The 23,247-nt window shown below is 55.1% G+C and overlaps 2 protein-coding genes across 5 annotated transcripts; one reads left to right on the top strand and one right to left on the bottom strand.

Moving 5' to 3' along the window:
- Positions 1–624: 624 nt before the first annotated feature.
- Positions 625–9,927, bottom strand: CSDC2 (cold shock domain containing C2). Its single transcript, XM_075427749.1, is given in 5 exon segments — positions 625–2,404; positions 3,225–3,347; positions 3,579–3,706; positions 3,708–3,845; positions 9,699–9,927. Coding segments are annotated over 4 exon segments (462 nt in total). The 5' UTR covers positions 3,756–3,845; positions 9,699–9,927; the 3' UTR covers positions 625–2,241.
- Positions 9,928–14,396: 4,469 nt separating this feature from the next.
- On the top strand, positions 14,397–22,728 carry POLR3H (RNA polymerase III subunit H). Of its 4 annotated transcripts, XM_075429207.1 has the most exons (8): positions 14,491–14,657; positions 14,763–14,889; positions 17,431–17,527; positions 19,164–19,250; positions 20,248–20,311; positions 20,950–21,157; positions 21,822–21,911; positions 22,008–22,728. In XM_075429207.1, the coding sequence occupies exons 2-7, from the start codon at positions 14,779–14,781 to the stop codon at positions 21,873–21,875; spliced, it is 621 nt and encodes a 206-aa protein (XP_075285322.1). In that variant the 5' UTR covers positions 14,491–14,657; positions 14,763–14,778; the 3' UTR covers positions 21,876–21,911; positions 22,008–22,728. The 4 variants fall into 4 exon arrangements, with proteins under 4 accessions (XP_075285319.1, XP_075285322.1, XP_075285318.1 ...); XM_075429204.1 differs by lacking the exon at positions 14,491–14,657 and adding an exon at positions 14,397–14,476 and having other exon boundaries at positions 21,822–22,727; XM_075429203.1 differs by having other exon boundaries at positions 21,822–22,727.
- The last annotated feature ends 519 nt before the right edge of the window (positions 22,729–23,247 follow it).

Raw genomic sequence — 23,247 nt, 5'->3', positions numbered from 1 at the left:
GCGTAGCGCTGGGGTGGGAGCCCTACACCTAGGGGATGGTGCACGCCTGTCCCCGAGACCCCTTTGCCATGATGCTCCTTTCCTGGTGGGTGCCCACGGCATGAGTGGGGGTTTCTCCCCATGTGTGTGAGCGAGCGGAGGCGGTGGGCCCCGCGCTGGGGACCATCGTGCCATACGGCTCTATATCTGTGCGAGACGGGCGGTTCCTGTCTGGCTGATACTAACTGTTAAATAAGAAATATATTTAAATACATATATATGTGTATATTAAAAAATAATATAATAAAATCAATCATATTAAAGCTGCGACGTGCAGCAGTTGGAGGCAGCCTGTCCTTTGCATCAGGCTCTGCTGGGGTGAGATGCAACTGGGCAGCGGGCAGCCGCACTTCGCAATCCCTGCGGCAGCAGGGGCCCAGCCCCGGTCCCGCTCACCCCTCCTGGTGGACACCAGGCTCCTGTCCCAGGCTCAGGCTCTGCTCCCCGCGAGCAAGGCTGCAGCAGCCCGGGACCCCCTGGGACACGCTGTGCGGAGGTGGGTGAGTCCGTTCTGCCGTCTGGATGAATCCTGGGAGAGCCACCAGCATCCCCAGTGCCACACACACCCAGGACAAAGAGCAGGGCTCGTGGGAAAGTCACTTTTAATGGTTTATTGCCAATGTTACAAAGGTCGATACGTGGTCAGACAGGCAGGAACCACACCGGAGTAGTAAAAACACCAACAAGTCTAGGGTTTTAGTTTATTTCCAGAAAAAGGGGAGAGAGAGAGAAAAAAAGGAAAAAAAAAAAAAATCAAAGTTTGCCTTGGCCAAGCTGACTGCATGTTCTGGGGACGCGCAGAGGCTGTGCCGGTGTCGCCACGGCCCCTGGGTGAGCCGGGCTGCGGGCTCCTGGGGCAGTCCCCGCACCCGCCCGGGCTGGGGCTCGTGCGGTGTCCCCCCGAATCCCCGGGGCCCCTTGTCCCGTGCGGCGCCAGCCTGGCCCCCCTCCTTTCCCCACTTATGGCAGACCCCTGTCCCCACCACCGCGGCGGTGGCACGAAAGGTGGAAAACGCCCCTCTCCATCAGTGCTGAGGGCTGGGGCTCCTGCCGAGGGGGTGCCCGGGGAGCCAGCCAGCGTCGCCGGCCCCACTCATGAGGCTGCTTGCCCTGATTTGAAATAATCAAACTATTGATTGAGATGCTGGCAATCTCCGGAGCGTTGGTGCAGGCGGCGTTTCCCTGGGGTCCGTTTGGGCCCAGCCAGGTGCACACCGCCCCGTCCCACCCATGGGAGCCTGCCTGGCCAGGGTATGGCAGAGAAGACCAGAAACGAAGTTTGTGCTTTGTATACGAGACCCTGCCTACACTGGGGGGCTGGGGAGGAGGCGGCCGCGCTTGCCCCACGGCCGAGGCTACCCAGACCCCTCCGCGCCTCGCCCCACGGCAAGCTACGGACACGCACATGCACGCACGCAGTCACGCAGGAGCAGGGGGTCCCCGGGGGTCTGGGGGACAAGGGGAGGGGGAGGAGAAGGCAGCCATCTCCCCTAAACCACGTCAGCACCAAGCCAAGGAGCGTGTGTCACCGGCCCGGCGGCGGCAGGGAGCACAGAGGTGCCGAGAGCACCCCTGCCCCACACCCGGGCACTGCGCTGAGCACCCCCGGCACTCTGCCCGCAGCCCTTTGACCCCTAAAACTAAATTTTTTCTTTCTGTGAGCCGCTCGCCTCCCCGTGGCAGCGCTGACCTGAGATCTTCTGATGGAGGGACGTGGCTCAGGTGGGTGCCGTGAGCTGCCAGCAATGGGGACGGGTCTCAGCCACCCAGTCCCTGCACAGTGAAACGCTGCCCCGCGTTCCCCCAGCCCCCCCACATCCCAGAGTGGGGTTCAGGAGGATGAGCCGAGCCTTCCCAGCCTCCTCCCAGCCCCTGCCTCAGAGCCGGGTGGCCGGGGGGTAGGATGGGTCCCCCTGCTCCCCATGGCCTCAGGGGCAAGGAAGGGGACGTGGGGCTGGGTGCTGCACCGGAGCTGGGGGCAGCCCGGGAGGGCTCTGCTCCCCCCGTCCCCCTTGACAGACACTTACAAACACACACAGAGAAGGGAAACCGTAACCTTATAAAAGACACCGAACGCGAACGCCTGCGTGTTTGGGGGCAGCCCCGGCCCCATCGCTGCCTCGGCTCCCCCCGTGCCCCCTGCAAGCAGCCAGGCAGGCTGGCTCCGTGGGGCCGAGCAGCCGGCAGCCCCTCCCTGGGCACCTAGGAGCCGATGATCTGGCCGGACCACGTCTCGTGCTTCGTGTGGGGAGCCAGGTTGGTGAGGACCACCTCCACTGCCTGGAACTTCTGGTTCTTGGGAGGGATGGGGCAGACCTTGTATGTCACCTCGTCTCCCTCCACCGGGACATACTCCCCCTCGATGCTGCAGGAGAGAAGAGAGAGGAGAGAGGAGAGAAGAGAGAGGAGAGGAGAGGAGAGGAGAGGAGAGGAGAGGAGAGGAGAGGAGAGGAGAGGAGAGGAGAGGAGAGGAGAGGAGAGGAGAGGAGAGGAGAGGAGAGGAGAGGAGAGGAGAGGAGAGGAGGGGAGGGGAGGGGAGGGGAGGGGAGGGGAGGGGAGGGGAGGGGAGGGGAGGGGAGGGGAGGGGAGGGGAGGGGAGAGGAGAGGAGAGGAGAGGAGAGGAGAGGAGAGGAGAGGAGAGGAGAGGAGAGGAGAGGAGAGGAGAGGAGAGGAGAGGAGAGGAGAGGAGAGGAGAGGAGAGGAGAGGAGAGGAGAGGAGAGGAGAGGAGAGGAGAGGAGAGGAGAGGAGAGGAGAGGAGAGGAGAGGAGAGGAGGGGAGCCAAGGGGAGCGGAGCCGAGGGGAGGGGAGCCAAGGGGAGAGGAGAGGAGAGGAAAGAGGAGAGGAGAGGAGAGGAGAGGAGAGGAGAGAGGAGAGGAGAGGAGAGGAGAGGAGAGGAGAGGAGAGGAGAGGAGAGGAGAGGAGAGGAGAGGAGAGGAGAGGAGAGGAGAAATGTGGTGGGTCTGGGGCCAAAAGCTGGACCCCCACCCTGGACCACCCAGCACTAAGGAAGGCACCCGACCCACCTGCGCCTCGGGAAAGAAAATGCACCAACAATGGGGGGAAGAGGACAGGCAGAGCCCCATCCCCACCCCATGGAGACGTCCCCAGCCCACACGTCTCCAGCCCCATGCTGATGGCACGGCTCCCCCAAGGCGTCCCAGCACCACACGATCCCCGGACTTACTCAGACACGTGGACGAAAATGTCCTCTGTGCCATTCTCGGGTGTGATGAACCCGTGGCCCTGGGAGCGAGAGAACTGCTTGCAGACGCCCTTGAAGATGGGGCCGGCGGAGGCACGTGCCGTGCTGCGGGAGGAAAGGGACAGAGGTGTCCCACCGGTGGCACTCGCCCAGGCGGCAGCACAGGGAGAGGTTTGCTATGAGAACGCAGCATTCCCCGGCAGAGCACGGGGCACCCACCCACGACGGTGACATGCAGCAGGCGTGAAGGGTTCTGCGGGTGCTGCTGATGACCGCGGTCCCCGCTCGGCTCGGCCAGGCGGTGCCAAGCCTGCTCGCTGCACGCCGGGTACTTACGCCGAGTAGGTCCTGGTCCTCTTGGTGGGGAGGGGGCTGGGCAGGTCCCGCAGCAGGAGGTTGCCCCGCTCCCAGACGCGGCTGCCCTCGCGCTGGAAGGGGAAGGTGGGCCACACCGGCGACTTGGGGGGAGTGCAGGGGCGGCACCGCCGGCGGGGCGCTGGGGTCCGACGACATGGTGGGGCCGGCGGGCTCCTCCGTTCTGGGGACGGGCAGGTGGGCGGCGGGAGGAAGGGCGCCTGGGCACGCGGGATTGCTGCCTGCGAGCTGGGGAGCAAAGGGCGGGGGGTGGTTACAGACCCCCCAGGGGGGCTTTTGACAGGGGGTGGTTTGCTGTCAGAAATTGCCCCCTCTGCTCCCAGCCCCACATCTGTGTGGGCAGGGAGCGTGCCACCGGCCTTCGGTACTGGGCATCAACCCCTGGCACCGGGAAACGCCCTGGCAAACCTGTCCTGGCTCAGAGCAACCTGGGATGTTCCAGCAAATCAGTCCAGAGGGAAGGGAAGAGCTCGGTTCGTTGCTTCATCTTCAATTTTCCAGGATAATCCCACGTATTGGAGATGAAGTCACTAGAAAGTGTGCCCCAGGAGAAGGAGCGGCTGAGCCCAGGCTGCCGTGGGCAGGGACTGTTTTGGCAAGGATGCCCGCGCAGCGCCAGCCCACCCGGTCCCCCAGCCCTGGCCTCTGAAATCTGCCCCCAGCCTGAGATTTCTGCTAAAAGGGTGGAGAAAAAAGGCCGAGACAACAGGTAGGTCAAGGTCAGGGGTCTGAGGTCTCCCCACAGCTGGAGGCCACCTCAACACTATGGGATTTAGGACCCAGCCCCAAACAGTGGCTTGCTGCCCACATCCCTGCGGGGAAGGGATGCGGGGTGGCTGTTGCAGAGCCACCAGCAGCACGCACAGCCCTCAGGCACCTCAGACAAGCCACGACACGAGCACAACCTCCTGGCGCTGCAGTCATTGAGCTCCAGTTTTTGGTCGCCATCACGTGGTTTGAAGGCCCAAGGGGGCAGAAGCCCCACAACCTTCGGCTGCCAGAGGATGTGCAAGATGTGGTGATGGACCCTGACGGCCAAGGCGCCTGCTGAAGAGCAGGAGATGGAGCAAGCGTGGGCAAGGCTGTCCTCACCGAACCACCCCGAGCATGAAATTGGGGGGGTTGTGCATTTTTAAGCCCCCCAGCCAGATGCTCTAGTGCGTGATCAGCACTGTGGCCGCTTGCTCAGAAAGCCTTTGCTCTGCCGCTTTCTCCTCCCATCAGTCACCATGTTCGATGCTGGGTGCCTCTGTCTCGGGGTGCCCCACGCCAGCAGCTGCTTGGGGTCACCGCTCTTTGAGGGTGCTGGGTGGGGGCTCACCCATCTCTATCACCCCTTGGGCTTGGGGGCTTCCCCGTCGCCCCAAGCTGAGGGGCCCGACATCCCACAGAGTTACCATCCCCTTCCCTGCCAGCCCCTCCGGCCCTTCCCGCCCCACTGGGGCATGCGGTGTCTTTGGGACTACACCTGCACACACCAGGAAACCCAGAGAACATTTAATTTGGTTTCTGACTCATCCACAGCCCCTTGAGACACGGAGGCCCTGGGGGGATGTGCAAAAGGGGGTCACCTCCGCTCCCAAATTAGCAGGCACCAAGGACATGGGAGAAGGTTTATAGAGCAGCTGAAGTCTCGGGGAGGGACCAAGCGACTCCTGTTCCCCTCACCCACCTCCACTTGCTTCCCCTGCCAGGGGGTCTGCCTGGCGCGGAGCCCTGACCGCTGTCAGTCCCACTTTGGTGCCCATCCACGCCGTAGCTGTTTCCTAACAGCCCTGCAAAGCTTCACCCCGAGGTGTGGGCAGCAGAGGCCATGCCACAGTCCCACCCCAAGGCAGAAGCCACCATTTTCCTCCTGCCCTGCGAGATGACTTCCAGCCGCGGCCGCAAACCTCTCCGAAACGTCTCTGCCATCTGCCCTCGCACCAAATCCTTCACGCGCTTCAGTGGCTCCTCTCTGCCATGAAGCAACTGGAGCGTGTGTGCCGGCCTTCTGCTCCACGGCCCACCCCGCACCGGCGCTTGCTCAGCTCCCGGCCCGCCAGGCTCAGCATCTCCTGCCTCCATGCCCAGCCTTCAGCATCTCCTTCCCCCATGCCCAGACTCAGCATCTCCTTCCCCCATGTCCAAGGAGCTCAGAGAGGCTCAGGGAGCACCCAAGCCAGACACCCAAAAGTCAGGGCAGCCACCAAGCTGCTCCTCTGTCCCTGACTGCACCCCGTGTCCAACTGCCCTGCCCATGCTGGCGGGCAGCAAAAAGTGATGTGGTCCCCAAAGGTTGCTGCAGGATCCAGTGCCTTCCCCGGAGGCGTCAGGGCTGGACGAGTGGGATCATTTGGGGGAAGCGGCCCTCGGTTCTCTGCCACATCATGAGGCCGTCACTATGAAAATGGCTTCGCCGCAGCGCGCCTCCTCTGTGCATGCTTTCGCTGACGAGGCCTTTTGGTTTCCCCACCAGATTAGGGACAAAGGAGGGTATTTAACCTGAATAACGATGCTTGGAGCAAACTATTAGTATGCTGAGGGGGTTGGTTGGCATCAGGAGAAAGAGCTTCCTCCAGCCGGTCTGCAAGAGGCTGGAAAAATGGAAGGGGTGAAAGAAAAACAAGAGGCGCAGGGGTGTGCAGGAGGGGGAGCCTTGCAGGGACAAAATGACGTGGGCATCACGGGGAGCTCATGGGGAAGAGCGTGGGGACGGGGCACAGCGGGGCTGCGGGACCCCCATCCTCGGGGGTAGGCAGCAACTGCAGGACACGTCCCTGAGCAGCCAGCGCTGGCTGAGGCACTGCACCTAACCCCTGCGTGGAGACCCCCGTCCATCCCACAGCCGCGCAGAGGCTGGCTCCCGTGGCCAGCAGCGCCCTGCCCCGCTCCGGCGCCCGGCTCGAGCACCCCAAATCTGTGGGGCAGCCTTGGGACCCGGGGGCTGAACGTCCAGCTTTGCTGAGGCTGAGCGGGAGCGTTGACGCCACGGGGGTCCCCGGGGCGGCACCCTGCCTCCCGCCTCATTTAAATCCCCGCAGCAAACAAAGGGAACGAGGAAATTAAACTCATCGCAAAAGAGGGCTGAGAGAAGAGAGGAGACGCAAGCATGTCCTCGCCCGGGTCTCCTCCCCTCGCAGCCCAGCCGGAGAGCAGGGAAAGCCTCTCCCATTCTCCTGTCCTTCTCCTTCCCTCCCTCTGCTCCACCTCATCATCCTCTCCCAGCCCTTTCTCCATGCTGCAGCCCCAGCAGGCGATGAGGATGGGGCACCTGGGGGGAAGGAGGGCTTTTCCCCCTCTCCTCCATTGCCAGCGGCCATGCTAACCTCCGCTGGGGCTGAGGGCATCTCTCCCCACCCTGGGTGTCTCGTGGCCTGGCAGGTGCCACCCACAAAATCCGTGTCCACCCCACGCATGTATATGGCGCAGGGACGAAATCCGGGTCACTTGAGGAGGCCAGCAGAGGCTGCAGCAGCCCGGCTGTGCCACAGGGCACGGGAAGCCCTTCCGCTGCTCCACCGCGCTCCTCCCCATCTCCCCTCAGTGGCTTTGCTCCGAGGGTCCCCCGGGCTGACAGTACTCCGAGGCAAGGATGTGTGTAAGGGGCACCGAGCCCAGTGCTCCCTGGAAGGATGCTCTTCATAAAAAGCACACCCCACCCTCGCTGTCTTCCCCTCTCCTCAAAGAAACCATCTTGGATCAAAACCCCAGAGCCCTCTGGTGATGGGGTTTCCTTCAGCGGCAGCAGCTGGCTTTGCTTTTGTGTTTTTCGGAGGACAGGCTTCCGAGCTGAGCTGACAGTCGGGAGCGCTCACAGGCGAACGCACGAAACCCAGGCCAATTAAGGCAGACAGGCAGTAGACACATCAGCTTTCATCTCGAGATCCAAGTACCCCATTCATCACCAGCCACTGAAAGGTCTGCGGTTTATCAAATAAAATCACTGTCTCTCTCTCCCCCTCTTTAAAGGCAAACACATCGACTTGGGTGCTGGCTGTGACCTTGTTTAACTAAACATCCTTTCAGGGTCCCCCAGAAGAGGGGAAGGAGCCTTTTGAAGAGGCACCAGCCTCTGCCTGCCACTCCCCGTTCATTAGTGGCAGCGATGAAAAACCCCTCACGCGTCCCTCGGCCAGGCGAGGAAATACATATTTAATTGGCTTAATCGCCCCCGGCGAGTCGGCCCTCCCGCGCGGCGTTTCTTTGTGCTCCTTCCCCTCCGCTGGAACCCTTGGGCTGCCCAGGACGGACAGACGGATGGACGGACGCTCTGCTGGCGGCCGTCACGCTCTGGCTCTGGCTGGGACCCTTCGTCTGGCCTGCTGTCACCTTTGCAGGCCATCGCCTTTCACGCCGCCGTGTCTCTCTGCAAACCCCCAGCTCGGATGCTGTCTGCCACCACGCTGGGGTTTCCCGAGTGCCGCTGCTCCCCCTGACCCAGCTGAGGAGCCGGAGGTTATTTTCCCTCTGCTGCCTTTTCCAGCGAGCTCCCGCACGGGCTCTTCCCTGCCACTCGCCATCACGTTTTTCTCCATCCCTCGCGACTGCCAGCGGCCCCAGTTGAGCAGTCAGGTTTACCTTCCCCGCTCCTTCCACCCCAGGAGCAAAAAGGTCTCTGTATGTCAAAACAACACCCGATCCCCGCAGCCAGCTGCTGGCAGCCACCTCCTCACCCCATGGAGCAGGGAAAGCGATGTTCTGGCCCGCCGCCATCCTCGGGGAGGCTGATGCCCCCCCAGACCCCGTCTGTCTAGACACGGGCTGAAACAGAGAAGAGCTACACCCCTCCAGACGCCGGAGCGTGTCCCCAGGGATGGATGCAAAAACAAAAATCCCATTTTTTCAGCTGCTTGGCACATTCACGCGCCAAAGGACCCACCAACAACGTGGTGGCCAGCAGAGATCCCAAACCGGCATCTCTCGAGGGGGCTGCCGTGAAGGGCAGGAACCAGCTGAGGAACCGGGATGGCTCCAGGCAGGGGGTTACCACAAGCAGAGCCATCGCAGCGCTCGCCGGGCTACGTTTCTCCATCCTCCCTTCCTCGGAGGAGGCTCAGAGCCTCGGCGTCTGGCAGGTTTTTATAAATGCTGTCTCTGTCCGATGCTAATGAACGCCTCTCAGACCCCCCCCCCCTTTTTTTGGTTACCAGATCATGCTGTTAGGAGTTAAATACCGAGCAAAGCACTTTTCTTGCCTACCCTGCATGTTAAAAAACCCTTTACTGAGACAATTCACTACAGGAAAAATAAACCAGGCAGTTTTTGGGGAATACAGACTGACAGGGTCCCCTCCCCAGCTAAGCCAATCACGCTCACAACTCCAGGGATCTTTGCTGAGATAGTCTCGCCTGCGATACAGCCTGCTTAGCGCTAAAATATGAATGTCACCTTTATGGGTTGATTATAAAAAGCTCCCTTAGTCAGTGCAGGGCTGCCCAGTTCTCGGGGAGGCCATGGGGGAGAGCAAGCAGGCTGCCAGATTCAAAGGGGAAGCAAAGGGAGAAGCCATCATGGAGGCTTGATTTACCTTTTCAGCATATATGCACAGCCATCACTCCCACATACCACGTTTGTGGGATTTGGTTGTTTTGTTGTGGGTTTCTTTTTTTTAATTAGAATAGTGTCTGCTCAAAGACCTGGCGCAAATGTCCTCGTCCGCGTCCTTCCTTCCTCCTTTGTGGCTCTAACTTGCCGTCCGCAGGAATGAATAGTGCAGCCAGTCCCAAAGAACCCCCAATTCAAGCCCCCCTCATTATCAGCCCGCTTTAATAAGACAGATCCTTACAATTCTACCACCCCCCCCAGCAACCTGAGAGCTGGGTCCCAGCTGATCTCAGCCCTCCGTGGCAAAGCCCTGGCCGTTTGTCCCCCAGCCAGAGCAGACATGCAACGCCGCCGCTGCCACCCCGGGAGGAGTTATTGTTCCTGACGCTGGTGGGGAATAAGCAAACCAGAGGAGGGACGTCGCGCTTCACCCTCGCACCTCTCCTCAGCTGTCGAAAGGATAAAGCGGCTTTGAAAGAAAAACGCGGCGCACGAAGTTTCACCTCCAGCTACAATAGCCCGGACACGCTGGATGGCCATTGTGCCTCCCCTCACCTCCTTAGCAGTGTCGAGATCCTTGGAGCTGCGCTCCGGCTCCGCAGAGCATCGGTGCTCGGTGGGGCCGAACGTTCCTCTGCTACCTGGCGAGGAGCAGCGGTCTCGCCCCGCAGCCCGGCTCCAGGGGGCTTCCTCCTGCTGGCTGCCCGCCTGCCGGCTGCCGGCTGATGGATCTGCGGGATCTGATGCGTGTATGATGCGCGCCTCGCACACACACACGCATCCGCACGCCTTCCCCTGACGTCAGGGCCAGGCCATCGGGAGCGGGCAGGTGGGAGGGATCAGCCCGGTCATTTCTGAACCAGGCTTAAAGGAGCGAGTCTGTACGGGGGGCTGGAGGGGGCGAGGGTCGGCCTCGGGGGGCTGCGCAGCTCCGGTTACCCAAAGTGACGTGTGTCAGTGGCACGGCGGACACAATGGTGCGACCTTGCCGGCTGCAGGGACAGCGGGATGGGGGACGGCAGGTGGGAAAGCACCGGAGCGGGGAATGGTGCCAGGAGGCCAGGTCCAGGCCAGGAGGGGTCCCCTGCGATGGGTCAAGCCTCTCCCCTGTCACCCCGAGTCCCACCGCTGCGGCCACCCTCCCCGCCTGCCCAAGCCTGCAGCCCCCCAGCGCCCACGGGTGCTGTGGCTGTCCCCAGCACAGCGGGGGAGCACGGGGGGCACACACCACAAATCCGCCCCGCCACCTCCCTCCCCTGCTCCCGTCTCGCAGCCAGCACAAACTCAGCTGCTTTCTAAGGGTCTCATTTCTAGTGTTGCACTATGCCAACCCCCCACAACCCCAAAAAGCCTTTACTTTCTGTTTTCCCCCGTGCGTGGCCGTGCCCAGGAGAGCCATCGCCATGAGCAGAGGCAACGCCATCAATCGGCCGGAGACTTTCTCTCTCGGGGACGCAGAGCGATGCAACGAGGACAGGAATCAATCTTTTGCTGCGTCCACTGGGGAACAGGGCGAGGAGTGATGGGGTTTAAATCGCAAGGAGCAAGATTGATGCTAGACATCTGTTGCTAACAGAACAGACAGTTAATTACTCAAGTAGATTGCCTGGGGAAGCATCAGAGTCTCCATCACTGGAGATCTTTAAGATCCAGCTGGGTAGGCATCCTTTGTGGGAAATTTAGGTGGTATCATCGGCCTCATTTTGGTGCAGAAGGGTGGACCACACCAGCACCTTACCACGCAGGTCCCTGTGATCCCGGAATAAAATTTCCAAGAACCCCAAACAACCGTGGCGCAGTGTCAGTGCTGCATGGGTATCTCGTGACGTGGGGTCGTCGTGGGTTGCTCTTGGTTTCTTGAACGTGACTCTTTCCTTGAGTCATTCTAAGTAGCTGAGCGCAGTGGTGCCGACCAGACCTGTTCCACCAAGGATCCCTGCGGCTGCAAGGTGGCACACGAGTTGTGTAGGAAGCCACAAGGCATGGCGTAGAGCCAGGAGACAGGGTCACAACCGCTCCGCCTGGCTGCATCCATCCATCCAGGTAGTTTGGTGTTGATCCGTGGCTGTCCCAGGGCCTTTGGCAGAGGGGCTGGATCACAAAGCAGTCATGTCTCTCCTGTCAATGAAATATAGTGCAGAAAAAGGCTCCGTAGACAGAAGAGATCAGCCCATGGCAAGACCACCAAGAAGCACTGAAACCCCAAGTGCTGATGGGTTCTGCCTTTGCCCATCACACTCTGCTTGTGGCTTTTCAAGCAGTTCACCATGACAAAACAGGAGCCCCACTCACCCCCTACACACACCACAAGACTCATCTCCCCAGTCTACACTTCAAAACTTTGCAGAAGAAGGGGAGGAGAAAGAAACCCAGCCATCTCTCAGCCTCCACTCCAAGTTTCTCCTGAGATGGCTCATCCTCTCCTGGGGGACAGCTCTACACATCCAGGCCAGGAAAGTCCTGAGCTGGAAACAGCTGGAGGCCAGAAGAGCGCTGGGGACATGCAGTACGAGCATGCCCTCTTCTTCCTCAGCTGTTCATTTAACATCTGTACATTGAATACCATAAATACCTGTACTTCCCCGCCTGATCTGTGGTACGCCAGGGTTAGCCATGGGCCCAGGCACATGGGTTAAGCAATATAAACCGAACAGGGGAGATGAGCGTCAGAACCCGACTTTCCCACGTAGTCACTAAAGGCTCTTGACAGAAAACATGCAGAGAACTCAAAGCACACTTGACTGGAAGGTGGCTCTGGGCATGCGCTGCAGCAGAGCACGCAGAGAGTCTAACACATGCAGAAATGATAAAAGGAGAAGTGGGGAAGCTTTGATCAACCAGAGAGTGGGAGTGGGGGTGCCAGAGCTGCCTGCAGAGACAGAAGCAAAGGCAGGAGCGTGGAGGACTTTGCACGTAAGAAGATACATAATCCCTTTGGAGTCAATCAAAGGAGGGCCAGAACAGTCTAGATGCAAATTATCACTCACCTCCTGCAACATCCCCGAGTCAGTTTTCCCCAGCAGCCATGGGGATGTGGGAGCAGAGGAGATCTTAAACAAAATAATTTGGGTGTTCCTTTCATTTTCCTCTCAGTTTCTGAGCCTTCAGGTAACTTCAAATCGTATTTTCCAGTTTTCCTGTAGAATCGTGAGAATGAGAAATGTCTGGGATTTTCTGTGAGTGACAGAAAGACCCTTGTGCAATCCCTGGATTCCAGCAGCTGAAGCTTCAAAAAAAAAAGCCAGCAACCAAGAACCATACTGCCAAATGTCAGAAAAGCCCCAATACTGCTGAGAGAGACCCGAGAGAGACTTTATGGTAATGTACGAAAAGGTGTGCCCAGGCGCTGCAGATTTGTGGATATTCATTGTGTCAGTACTACTGGGACAAAAAAGGACCACTCAGCACAATGAGGCTGTTCACACAATCTCCAACATCAAGATGCCGTAGCTGCAGCGTTAAATATAGCATAACTCTGAGCGCTATCAATAGCTGAGTTGAGACAACACGCATACTTTACAGGGTAAAGTTTGGCTTTGGGTTATATTTTTCCATCAGAGATGGTGCTTATGAAATGGAATTCCTCCAGGAGAAAACCTCGGTGGTAACTGAGGTAACTCCCAGGTTCAGCCTACTGTTCCCCTGCACCCCTGCTCCTGCTTAACCTCACAGTTCTTATATAAAAAAGCATCCAGAGTTATCACCTTGCCAATATCAAGTGTCTAACTTCTACCTCCTCCTGTGATACCAAGGCTATTTCTCCCCCGTCCATCAGAAGAGGGACAGGGTCAGGAGCTTTTCTCTCTTCTGAAGAAGCACCTACAGATACCTGCAAAACCTGCACTCCAGCTAAAGGTCAAGTCCTTTCACTGCCGGACCTGCGTGAGGCCAGAACAGCAAGGGACGTGGCAAGTATGCCAGCAAAACTGTGCTGCGCTGAGATCAGTGCAGCCACGGCTGTAGCGTAGGAGAAAGAAGCCTTTGTGAGGCTCCCTGAAGTAGGGCGAGAAGAGCAAGAAATGCTGGGGATTTGGGTTCGGGTGTTCTGATAGAGGGGTACCTGCTGCGTTGGCAGCAGAGTGGTAGATGCTGGTCCAAGAAAAATGCTGCTCTTCGCAGGTGACAGGGGAAAACTTGTTCCTGGGCCCCCCATTTAATACAAACACGTCAAACATACGCAGACCAGGCATGTTTATTTAAAAAAAAAAACAACTAACCCAACATCCTGGTGAGACAGGAGCAATTGCGAAGAGATCAGAAACTCCTTGGCCAAGACAGGTCTCTCGTTAATGAGGCCTAGCAATGGTATTTGCAGCCTCATTTTCCCCTTCCCGCTGCAAGACAGCTCAACGTTTAATGATTTCTTATCTAAAACGCTCATTACTGTCCCACTACACGCTGCTGGGGGGTGACACACTTCGCCTTTGCATCAAAGCCATTATGCTGACACTGCAGTTTTGCCTGTCAGCCAGAGAGGTTTGGTTTTCCTGGCGAATCTTTTTTTAAACACACTTCAAACAATCTCCCTTCATTTTGCCCAACAAGTCTCAGACGCTAGCACACCCCCTTCTTTGCACTGTCCCTCATGCTGCTTACTTCACTGCAAAACGCACTGAGGCCTGCAAAACCATACCATGGGGATTTTTTTTTTTTTGTCATTAACACTCAGAATAAATTATTCCAGCTCTACGTGGAGCCAATTTGTACCTGATAAGAACCTTGACCTAAGAACTGGGCAGCTGCCGGCGTGAGGAATGCCTTCCCGGCGCGAGGGGGTATGAACCCACCCGCTACGCTGTACAGGTAGGCAAACAGCTGAAGGATCGTCTCTCGCAGAGACACAGGCTTTGGTCCCCGCTGCCCTGACGGGATTGAAGCTTACGAACACGACACACGGAAGGGCAGTAACTTCAGTTACGGACTGTCTGAGCCTGCGACACGGGCAGGCACCGGCGGCGGCAGGGAGGGGGAGGAAGGGCAGGTATTCATGGAGCAGCCCTGCCCAGGGCGCCCGGCTCCTGAGGGCCCTTCTACCTTTATGTTGACCAAACGCGGGCCCCTTACGGGAGCCGACGGAAAGCGCCGCAGCCCACGCCCCCCGTGCCCACCCCCGCACCGGTAACCACAGCTACCAGCCCCGACCTCCCCCCGCCCTGAGGAGGGACAAAATGGCGTCCGCAGGGCGGGCCGCGGCGCTTTGCTCCGCCCCCACGTCCCGCGAGCGCTCCGCTCCGCGTCAATCAGCGCGCGGGCCCGCCCGCCGACGGCGATTGGTTGAGGTGCCGGAAGCGCCCTGAGGCCGTGAGGGCGCGGGGAGGCTCGGCGTGCGGCAGGTGGGTGAGGGGGCGGTGGCCGCTCCGCCGGGCCGGGCCGGGCCGGGCTCCCCCGCTCCGCCTCCCAGCTCCCGGGCGGCGCGGCTGTCGGTGCGCTCTTCCTGTAACACCCCCCCTCCCCCCGGCCCGCTTTTGGCAGGGGCGGGGTGCGGCCCCGCTGAGCCCCGTGCGAGGCCTTGGGGTGGGTTCCCAGGCCCGCCCCGGTCAGGTGTTGGGGGCCTCGGTCGCCCCCGCAGTGGTCCGGTTACTGAGGCTGTTGGTGTCCTCTCTCTCTCTCTCTCCTCAGAGGTGCTCCCGCCACCATGTTTGTCCTGGTAGAGATGACTGACACGGTCAGAATTCCTCCCTGGCAGTTTGAAAGAAAACTGAATGAATCCATTGCAGAAGAGCTGAACAAGAAATTGGCCAACAAGGTAAAGCGTGGGTCATGTGTAGGTTGGTGCAGGCGTCATAACATCCCTGAGCATTTCTTCCTTTTATTTGTTCCTAATGGGCGAGGTATCGGGACAGTTTAGATGTGAAGGCCATCCCCAGCGACTGAAATACCAGAGGTTGCAAACAGAGACAGCCACATGTCATCTCAAAGGGGACGTTTTTCTAGTGGCTAATGCTGCCGTGGGAAGATACGGAGATGCCAGATGGGGCAGAGAGGCGTGGAAGAGAAGTGAGAGTACCTGCTGGTTTGTGTGTAGAGTAGCAGTCCGAAAGGCAGTGTGAAAAGCGGATGTGAACTAATCCATCCAGTGGGGGAATCTTAAAAAAAGTCGATGTAAACAAATATAGAACAGTAATACTGGAAGAGAAATGGAGGTGTTAATAGCTGACCTGGTCTGTGCTTAGTACTTGGCGTACAGTGTAGCAGTAGGAAGTGGGTCTTTGGTGCGGGATATAAAAAAGCATTATGTCATAGGCCGGGAGGTCACAGTTTCCTTGTGCAGCCCCTGGGACTGCAATTAGCATACAGCTTTCAGCGCGAGGCAGGCGCAAAACCCAAAATGAAGCTTGTGAATGTCAAGGGAGCTCAAAAGAGCAACCTGAGGTGATTGAGGGTTGTGAACAGCAGATTATACAGGCAGGTTACGAAAAGCAATACTTTTCCCTCATCCACTGATGGCTGGTAGGTGCCTCGCATTTTGTAGGCTGTGAAGCTGTCTCAGAAGTGACAGAGAAACCGAAAGTTCTCCTCATCTGCCTAGAGCCAATATAATTTAAGACAAGGGCAAGCCTAGAGGCTTCTGAGAGTGTAGCTCTAGAGAAAAGAAATGTTCAGCCTTTGAAGAACCTGTGGGGCTGGTGAATGATGTTTGTGGACAGCTTTACTATCTTGGCAGGTCAAGTTCTCTCACTGCTGACAGTTACCCCAAGGGTTTGTGTTTGTAGCAGTGCTCTTTGCAGTGCCAGTGAAAACACATCTTCCTATAACACCTGAATAAGTTAGGGGTTCCCCTGCAGTGCAGCATGGCTGGGGCTGTTGAAGGCGTGTACCAAAACAGCCTCCCTCGCATCTTCCCACCATTCTGTTGCCTTCTTTTGAAAATGATGCTGGAGCAACTCATTCTAGAGGTCTTCATCAAGCAAGTGGAGGAAAAGAAGGTTATCAGGAGTAGTCAACATGGATTCACCAAGGGGAAATCATGCTTGACCAATCTGATAGCTTTCTACGATGGCATGACTGGCTGGGTGGATGAGGGGAGGGCAGTGGATGTTGTCTACCTCGACTTCAGCAAGCCTTTCGACACGGTTACCCATAATATCCTCCTAGGGAAGCTCAGGAAATGTGGGCTGGATGAGTGGTCGGTGCGGTGGATTGAGAACTGGCTGAATGGCAGAACTCAGAGGGTTGTCGTCAGCGGCGCCGAGTCTAGTTGGAGGCTGGTAACTAGTGTTTGTCCCCCAGGGGTCAGTACTGGGCCCAGTCTTGTTTAACTTCTTCATCAATGACCTGGATGAAGAGTTAGAGTGTACCCTCAGCGAGTTTGCTGATGACACAGAACTGGGAGGAGTGGTGGATGCACCAGCAGGCTGTGCTGCTATTCAGCGTGACCTGGATAGGCTGGAAAGTTGGGCAGAGAGGAACCTGATGAAGTTCAACAAGGGCAAGTGCAGGGTCCGGCACCTGGGGAGGAACAACCCCATGCATCTGTACAGGCTTGTGGCGGACCTGCTGGAGAGCAGCTCTGTGGAGAGGGACCTGGGTGTCCTAGTGGATAACAAGTTGACCATGAGCCAGCAGTGTGCCCTGGCTGCCAAGAAGGCCAATGGGATCCTGGGATGCATCAGGAGGAGTGTGGCCAGCAGGTCGAGGGAGGTTCTCCTCCCCCTCTACTCTGCCCTAGTGAGGCCCCATCTGGAGTACTCTGTCCAGTTCTGGGCTCCCCAGTTCAAGAAAGATGAAGAGCTACTGGAGAGTGTCCAGCGGAGGGCTATGAGGATGGTGAGGAGGCTGGAGCATCTCTCCTGTGAGGAGAGGCTGAGGGAGCTGGGCTTGTTCAGCCTGAAGAAAAGGCTGCGAGGGGACCTTATAAATGCTTATAAATATCTCAAGGGTGGGTGTCAGGAGGATGGGGCCAAACTCTTTTCAGTGGTGCCCAGTGACAGGACAAGGGGCAACGGGCACGAACTGAAGCATAGGAAGTTCCATCTGAACATGAGGAAGAACTTCTTCCCTCTGAGGATGATGAAGCACTGGAACAGGCTGCCCAGGGAGGTTGTGGAGTCTCCTTCTCTGGAGATACTCAAGACCCGCCTGGACAAGGTCCTGTGCAGCCTGCTGTAGGTGACCCTGCTTTGGCAGGGGGGTTGGACTAGATGACCCACAGAGGTCCCTTCCAACCCCTACCATTCTGTGATTCTGTGAAAAGGTGTGTGTGGTGTATAAATATGATGGCTTGCTTGATGTAACCTGGTGCATTGCTTGACTTACTGCTTTTTAATTATTTTTTTTCTTTGGGCAGGTTGTATACAACGTTGGCCTGTGCATCTGTCTGTATGATATCACAAAGCTGGAAGATTCATACATATTCCCTGGCGACGGTGCGTCACATACCAAAGGTATACGCTTGCCCTCAGTTATATGGTTGTGCAGAAGGTTAGTGAGCTGGAAATGTAAACCGAGGTCAATTGTTAGGGAAAGGAAATTTAAAGAAACTTACGATGTTTGTAACCTTAACTCTGTTCCTACTAGGAGTGCAAGAGGAACATGGCAAAACTCTCTTTCCTTTGCATTTTTTTGTGCACAAATACAGCTTTAAATAGCCAGTCCTGTCTGCCTTCTCCAGCAGTCCATCTCTGCTCTACAATTAGAGCCAGAAGTGTGGGATAAGGAAAGGGTAAATTTAATTTAAGATGGTTGGAAATACACACATAGAAAGTAAGTTGTATTCATTGTTCTGCATTTGTCTAAGATTTTTTCTTTTTGAAGCTTGTTTTCCCTAGCTAGAATGTTGAAACATGTTTCTATATATAACATTTACACAGCATTTGATGCTGTTTTCCTAGCTGGAAGTTTTGCTACATTTTTATTTGAGACTTAGACAGATCTGGTTCAGCATACATTTCTAGTGAGTTTTATTTTTAATAAGAAGTGACAAATTCCTTTACTCAACTTTTGGCAAAACTGAGTAAAAACTGGAAGTAAGTGCCTAAAAGCAAATTTCGTACATTTTCTTGAGTTAAAATAAGTTTCTTTAAATAAGCTGGAAAGAAGTACATTTTTCTAGCTTCAATTTTTAATGTGGAAGCATAGCTTAAGCAAATGAAATGTTTCTTGTTAGAAGGGAACTGGACTGAACTGTGTGCGGCTCCCCTTGTCTAAATTTTAAGTCCAATAGAACTTGCTCCCTGCAAATAAAAGCTCTGATACTGAAGATGGGTGGCAGGCTTTCCTACTTGCTTTAATCTCCATTCAGCTTCTTAACTTTGAATTACTCCTTGAACTGAAACAAGAGAATATATTCTCTCCGAGCCTGGAAAAAAGTCTCCTGCTTTCAGAATCTGGGGCAGCACTTTCATAAATCCTGTTGTGTCTCATAATGACTTTCTCTAATGTACTGCCTGATTTTATGTAAAAGGGGAGCACACAGTATGGACAGCTAAAATGATGTTAAATTGCTCATCAGCATTGTTTGGCTAAGACTGTCTTAGTATAGCTTTCTTGGAAATTCAAAATGCTTAGTTAGAAACATCATTTGCTTTAACCTGCATGAAAATCCAGTTGTGTTAGAGAATCTTAATTTACCCTGATAGTAATTTATATTGGATATTTCACTTGAAGAAAATAGAGCATTGCTGACAGAGATGTAAGGAGCAGAAGTATTATGAATGTATCATTTCAACATATTCTTGGCCTTGAAGCATTGTGCAGGAACGCTCACATCGTGACTAAAGCAGAGGCCCTGCTCCATGTTCTTCATCTCACAGTCTTATATTGTGAACTTTAATTCTTGCAAAGTTGATGAGCGGAGAACAGGAGGCTGCTGATCAACCACTGTCATAATTCGTACAAAACAGTTAGGAATAGTAACTCTTATTCCCGTAATCAGCGCCTGCAAGGAAATTGTAAAAGAAACTGGGTAAGCGTCGTAGAAGGCATATAGGAGATGGGATTTTGTTTTAATGGCTGCCACCGTGTGGAAAGAGTATAGTTCACTAACATGGACGTAACATTAATGATCTGTTTTCTTTTAAGTGCATTTCCGCTACGTGGTCTTCCACCCCTTCCTGGATGAGATTCTGATTGGGCAGATTAAAAGCTGCAGTCAGGATGGCGTTCACGGTAAACCACAACTTCTAACGTTAGGGACACATGAGCTGCAGAGCTCTTAGCTCTGTTGAGATACCCTGATTGCAGGTGGTATCGTGCTGTCTGTAGGCTGGGTAAAGACTGTTGCTGGCCTCTAGCGCTGCTCTGAGCTGAGGGTGCTTGGTAGTTGGAGGCTGGCAGCTTCCCCTGTGCTTGGTGGCTTTGTCTGCATTCCCCTTTCCTTTTGTCATTCATGTGCATGCCCAAGAAGCACAGGCAAGCCCCTCTGGAGCTTAGACTGGATGCATTTTCTCGCTTCAGTTAACAGAACTTGTATTCCTTAAAGTGGTAGTTTCGGCTCGTGTTGGTCTGATACATCTTCCCTATAGTTCTGTGCAAATTCATGGTCGTTTCCTACACCTGAAAACGTGGCAGAGAAGCATCTTGCTGAGCACAAAGCGCTGTCAGATTCATGGAATACATAATTGATGACTTGCTTTCCTTTCTTGTAGCGGCTTCCATGCAAGCGAGTTCCTCCTCTTGGTTGTTAAGATGGGACAGTAAGATTATCTTGGCTGCATTTGTTGCTGAATTTGGGCATGTCCACTCTCTGATAAAATTCAATATCATGCAGTCTTAAGGGGGAGATGGGGGCTGTTCTAACTTTATATTGGTCTTTATTTAACATGTTACATCTGTGATTTCTGAGCGCTTTTCTGCCACAGACCTCTATAGCATCTGACTCATTTCTTGGAACGCTTTCACTTCCAGCTCTGCTCCAAACAGCCTTTTCCTTTCCCAGCAGGCATGAAGACTGTGCCCTCTGTTGCTGTATGGACTTTCAGCTGGGCAGTTGCTTTGCTGCCAACTGAAATTGAGCGTTGTGGCTCAAAGAGTAATTCCTGCACGACCTTAGATGTCCTTCCTGAAAGAGGAAGGAGAATGAGTCTGGAAATGCATTTTAGGAATCGCTGTGGTACATCATTTGCAAAGAATCATTTCAGTCTTAATCAAATTCTTTTCTCTGCAGTTTCTCTTGGATTCTTTGACGATATTGTCATCCCACCGGAATCCCTGCAGCAGCCAGCTAAGTTGTATCCTTTGATCACCTTTGATAGCTTCACTACTTCATTTCAAAAGATTGTGCAGTGCTGGCCCAACAGGCATTCACTGCTGCAACAATGAAGGTGCTCGGTGGCAGAAGCTGAGCCGTTGTGTCGGGCAAGTCCCGCCGACTGTTATCACAGCTAGACAGGCCTCGCGCTTATCAGGTTTTGCAGGACCATTGTGCCCGCCGGTAGAAATGAATGGCAGCAACCCCGAACAACCGCGTGGTAATCCCTGCCTCTAGTCTTGGCTGCCACTGAAGACAGAATGCTGGTTTTGCCACGTCATGTAATGTCTGGATACATGGTGTGTCAAATATACTTGCTTGTGGTAAGCAAGGTCTTCTTGGGTTTGAGGGGTCTGGTTTGGTTTGAGTTTTCCTGGTTGTTTTGTTTGGGGGGTGGGGGTAACCCCAGCTCTGCCTGGCAGCGTACACCTTGAAGCGGGAAAATCAGAAACCAGTCAGGGGTCCTGGGCTGTGCAGATGATGACCTGGGGCGGTGCATTGCAGTTTGAGAAATAATGGTGAAAAGGCTTTGGGTTGTGTCTGTCCTCAAAACTGTCAGGAAGTGATCTGCCGAGTGGGATACCGATGCTTTCCGTCCTTAACCCTTGGCGTGGCCAGCGATGAAGCAGAGCAGGTGTGGGTGTGGGAATACGAGACGGAAGAAGGGGCCCATGACCTGTACATGGACACTGGGGAGGAGATCCGCTTCCGAGTCGTGGACGAAACGTTTGTCGATACATCACCGACAGGTCCGAGCTCTGCAGAGGCTTCCACTTCAAACGCCACAGAAGAAGTCCAGAAGAAAGAGGCACCCTACACTCTTGTGGTAACTGTGTGCATAATTCATAGAGCCTTGTGGATGTTGTGGTTTATTCTATGTCTAAAATAGCATCCCTTTCCCAGGAAATTGATTGCTTTAAGCTGACGGTGAAGCAAAGAGAGTTACAAAATGAAAGGAGTGGAAGAGGGGAGAAACAAGATTGTTCTTGTGGTCACTCTGTGTTTGCTGTGTGTTGTCACTGCAACGCTCCATGGCTGTTGGTGGAGTTCCGCGGGGAGGCTGCTGTAAGGCAGAATGTGTGGGTGCAGGATCTGCGGGCAGGAGTGAGCCTACGAGGAGCGCAGGACTGGGAGACCCTCATCGAGGTTTACACAGCAGCTCAGCAGCCTTTCCCAGGCGGTGTTTTGGTGTGAGACCCGTGTGCGTACAATGCAGGAGGCAGACTAAGCCCAGGAAAGCTGTTTCCTCACAGCTGGAGTATGTTGGGACAGTCAGGAGGTGGAATGGGCAAGTGCTTGGTTTTCAGGTGTTGAACGTTTGGTTTCACGTTGATGAGGTTTGAAGGAGTCTGGGAAGTGCTGGGCAGGCTCTGATGGGGGAAAAAAGCGAATACCTCACTGTAACTCGGGCGGACAGATTTTTATGCATTTACTCCTGTATTCTGTACGCAGTTTACAATTGCACGCTCTCCTCTTCTCTCTGTGAACAGGGATCAATCAGTGAGCCAGGCCTGGGCCTCCTGTCGTGGTGGACAAACAGTTAGCTGCCATCAGAGCCTGCTCGGCAGAACGTCTCTCCGGTGGGTGTTTGGGGGATTACGGGGTCCTGCTGGTGCTCATTGCTCCTCTGAAGCTGAATGGGAAATTAGACCTGTCATTCTCTGCTCCCCCATCAGCTTCCAACCTGCCAGATCGAGACAAATCGCTTTCAAGAAACGTCTCCAGTGATCTGTAGAAGTGAATTTACGGGCACAAAAAGCCTTGAGTGCAGCAGCAACAAACTCAGCTGGAGCTTTGGTCTCCTGCCCTGGAGGGAAATCTGGGGAGGTCTTTACTTGCCTGAATTAAGCAGGGAGTTGACTTCAGAGAGTGAAAGCAGGAGAGAATGCCTGTCAAGAAGCGTTGCTTCCTTGGGCCGAGAGCTTGGTCTCGGAGGGGTAGAAGCCTGCTCTTCTTTTGCAAGGAAACAGAAGAAACAGCGAACAACTAGAGTTAACAGAGGTGTGGTACGCTGGAGACCTGGAAAATGCTGCTGCTGGGAGGGCAGGGGAGGTGGTGGTGATGTTCTGCGAAGAATGTGAAGTCAGCCAAAGAGAACCGGAATGACAGGAGTTTGCCCAAGGGCAGCTTAGGCCCTGTGAGGATGACCACTGTGGAAGGCTACAGGCTGCTTACTGGGCTGAATGGAAATACTTTATTGGGTGGGCTGTATTTATGTAGAATGAGCTAAACTTTGCGGGAGTTTGACTGAAAATACATAATTATGAGCTGAAAGGGACCAAGGCTGCTTTGAGCAAGTTAAATACTTGCTTGTAAGGGCATGTTAATACCAGAAATGGAATAAATAGTAAAAACCACACAGCCTGCCTTCCTGTACAATTTGTGGGGGAACTATTAGCTTCCTGCCTAGCAGGAAGAAAAAAGTTGCCTCCTGCAGCTCAGCTCCTTGGGTTTCAAAGCAGACAGTGTTGAGGCCAACACTTCGCTCTGCTCTAGCAGCCAATGACAAACAATGGCCGTCACCCTCCCTGACAGCAGTGAAAGGAAAGGGGGGAACAAAACAGCGAGCAAAATCTATGCAGGGCCCGGTGCCAAGAGCGTGATGCTGCACATAATTACAAAGCCAGCCACACTTGGCAGGAAGGGGCTGTAATTCCCTGGGACAGCGGGTCTGCTTAACCTCCAACTGTGAAAACAAAGCCTGAGTCACCAGCACCCTCCCTGCAGCATCGTTAGAACCCCTTAATTCTGAACTGTTATTCCTGGTGCATCGCCCTAATTAAAACGAGCCTAGAATTCTTTAGGTTCACATAGTAACTGAGGTCCATCTGCTCAGACAGTAAGCTTACTGAATGCTCCCTGTAGAGCAGTAGTGCTCAGACACGCAGTCATCTCAAGGTGGTGGAAACAAACTGT

Source organism: Opisthocomus hoazin, chromosome 8 (genome assembly GCF_030867145.1).
Source record: "Opisthocomus hoazin isolate bOpiHoa1 chromosome 8, bOpiHoa1.hap1, whole genome shotgun sequence".
Lineage (NCBI taxonomy): Eukaryota > Metazoa > Chordata > Aves > Opisthocomiformes > Opisthocomidae > Opisthocomus > Opisthocomus hoazin.
This window is presented reverse-complemented; position numbering and strand designations above follow the sequence as displayed.

Coding starts and splice junctions, on each gene's coding strand:
- POLR3H (XM_075429207.1), top strand. CDS start 14,779: ATGTTTGTCCTGGTAGAGATGACTGACACGGTCAGAATTCCTCCCTGG. Junction 14,890..17,430: donor ACAAGAAATTGGCCAACAAG/GTAAAGCGTGGG, acceptor TTCTTTGGGCAG/GTTGTATACAACGTTGGCCT. Junction 19,251..20,247: donor CAGTCAGGATGGCGTTCACG/GTAAACCACAAC, acceptor TTTTCTCTGCAG/TTTCTCTTGGATTCTTTGAC.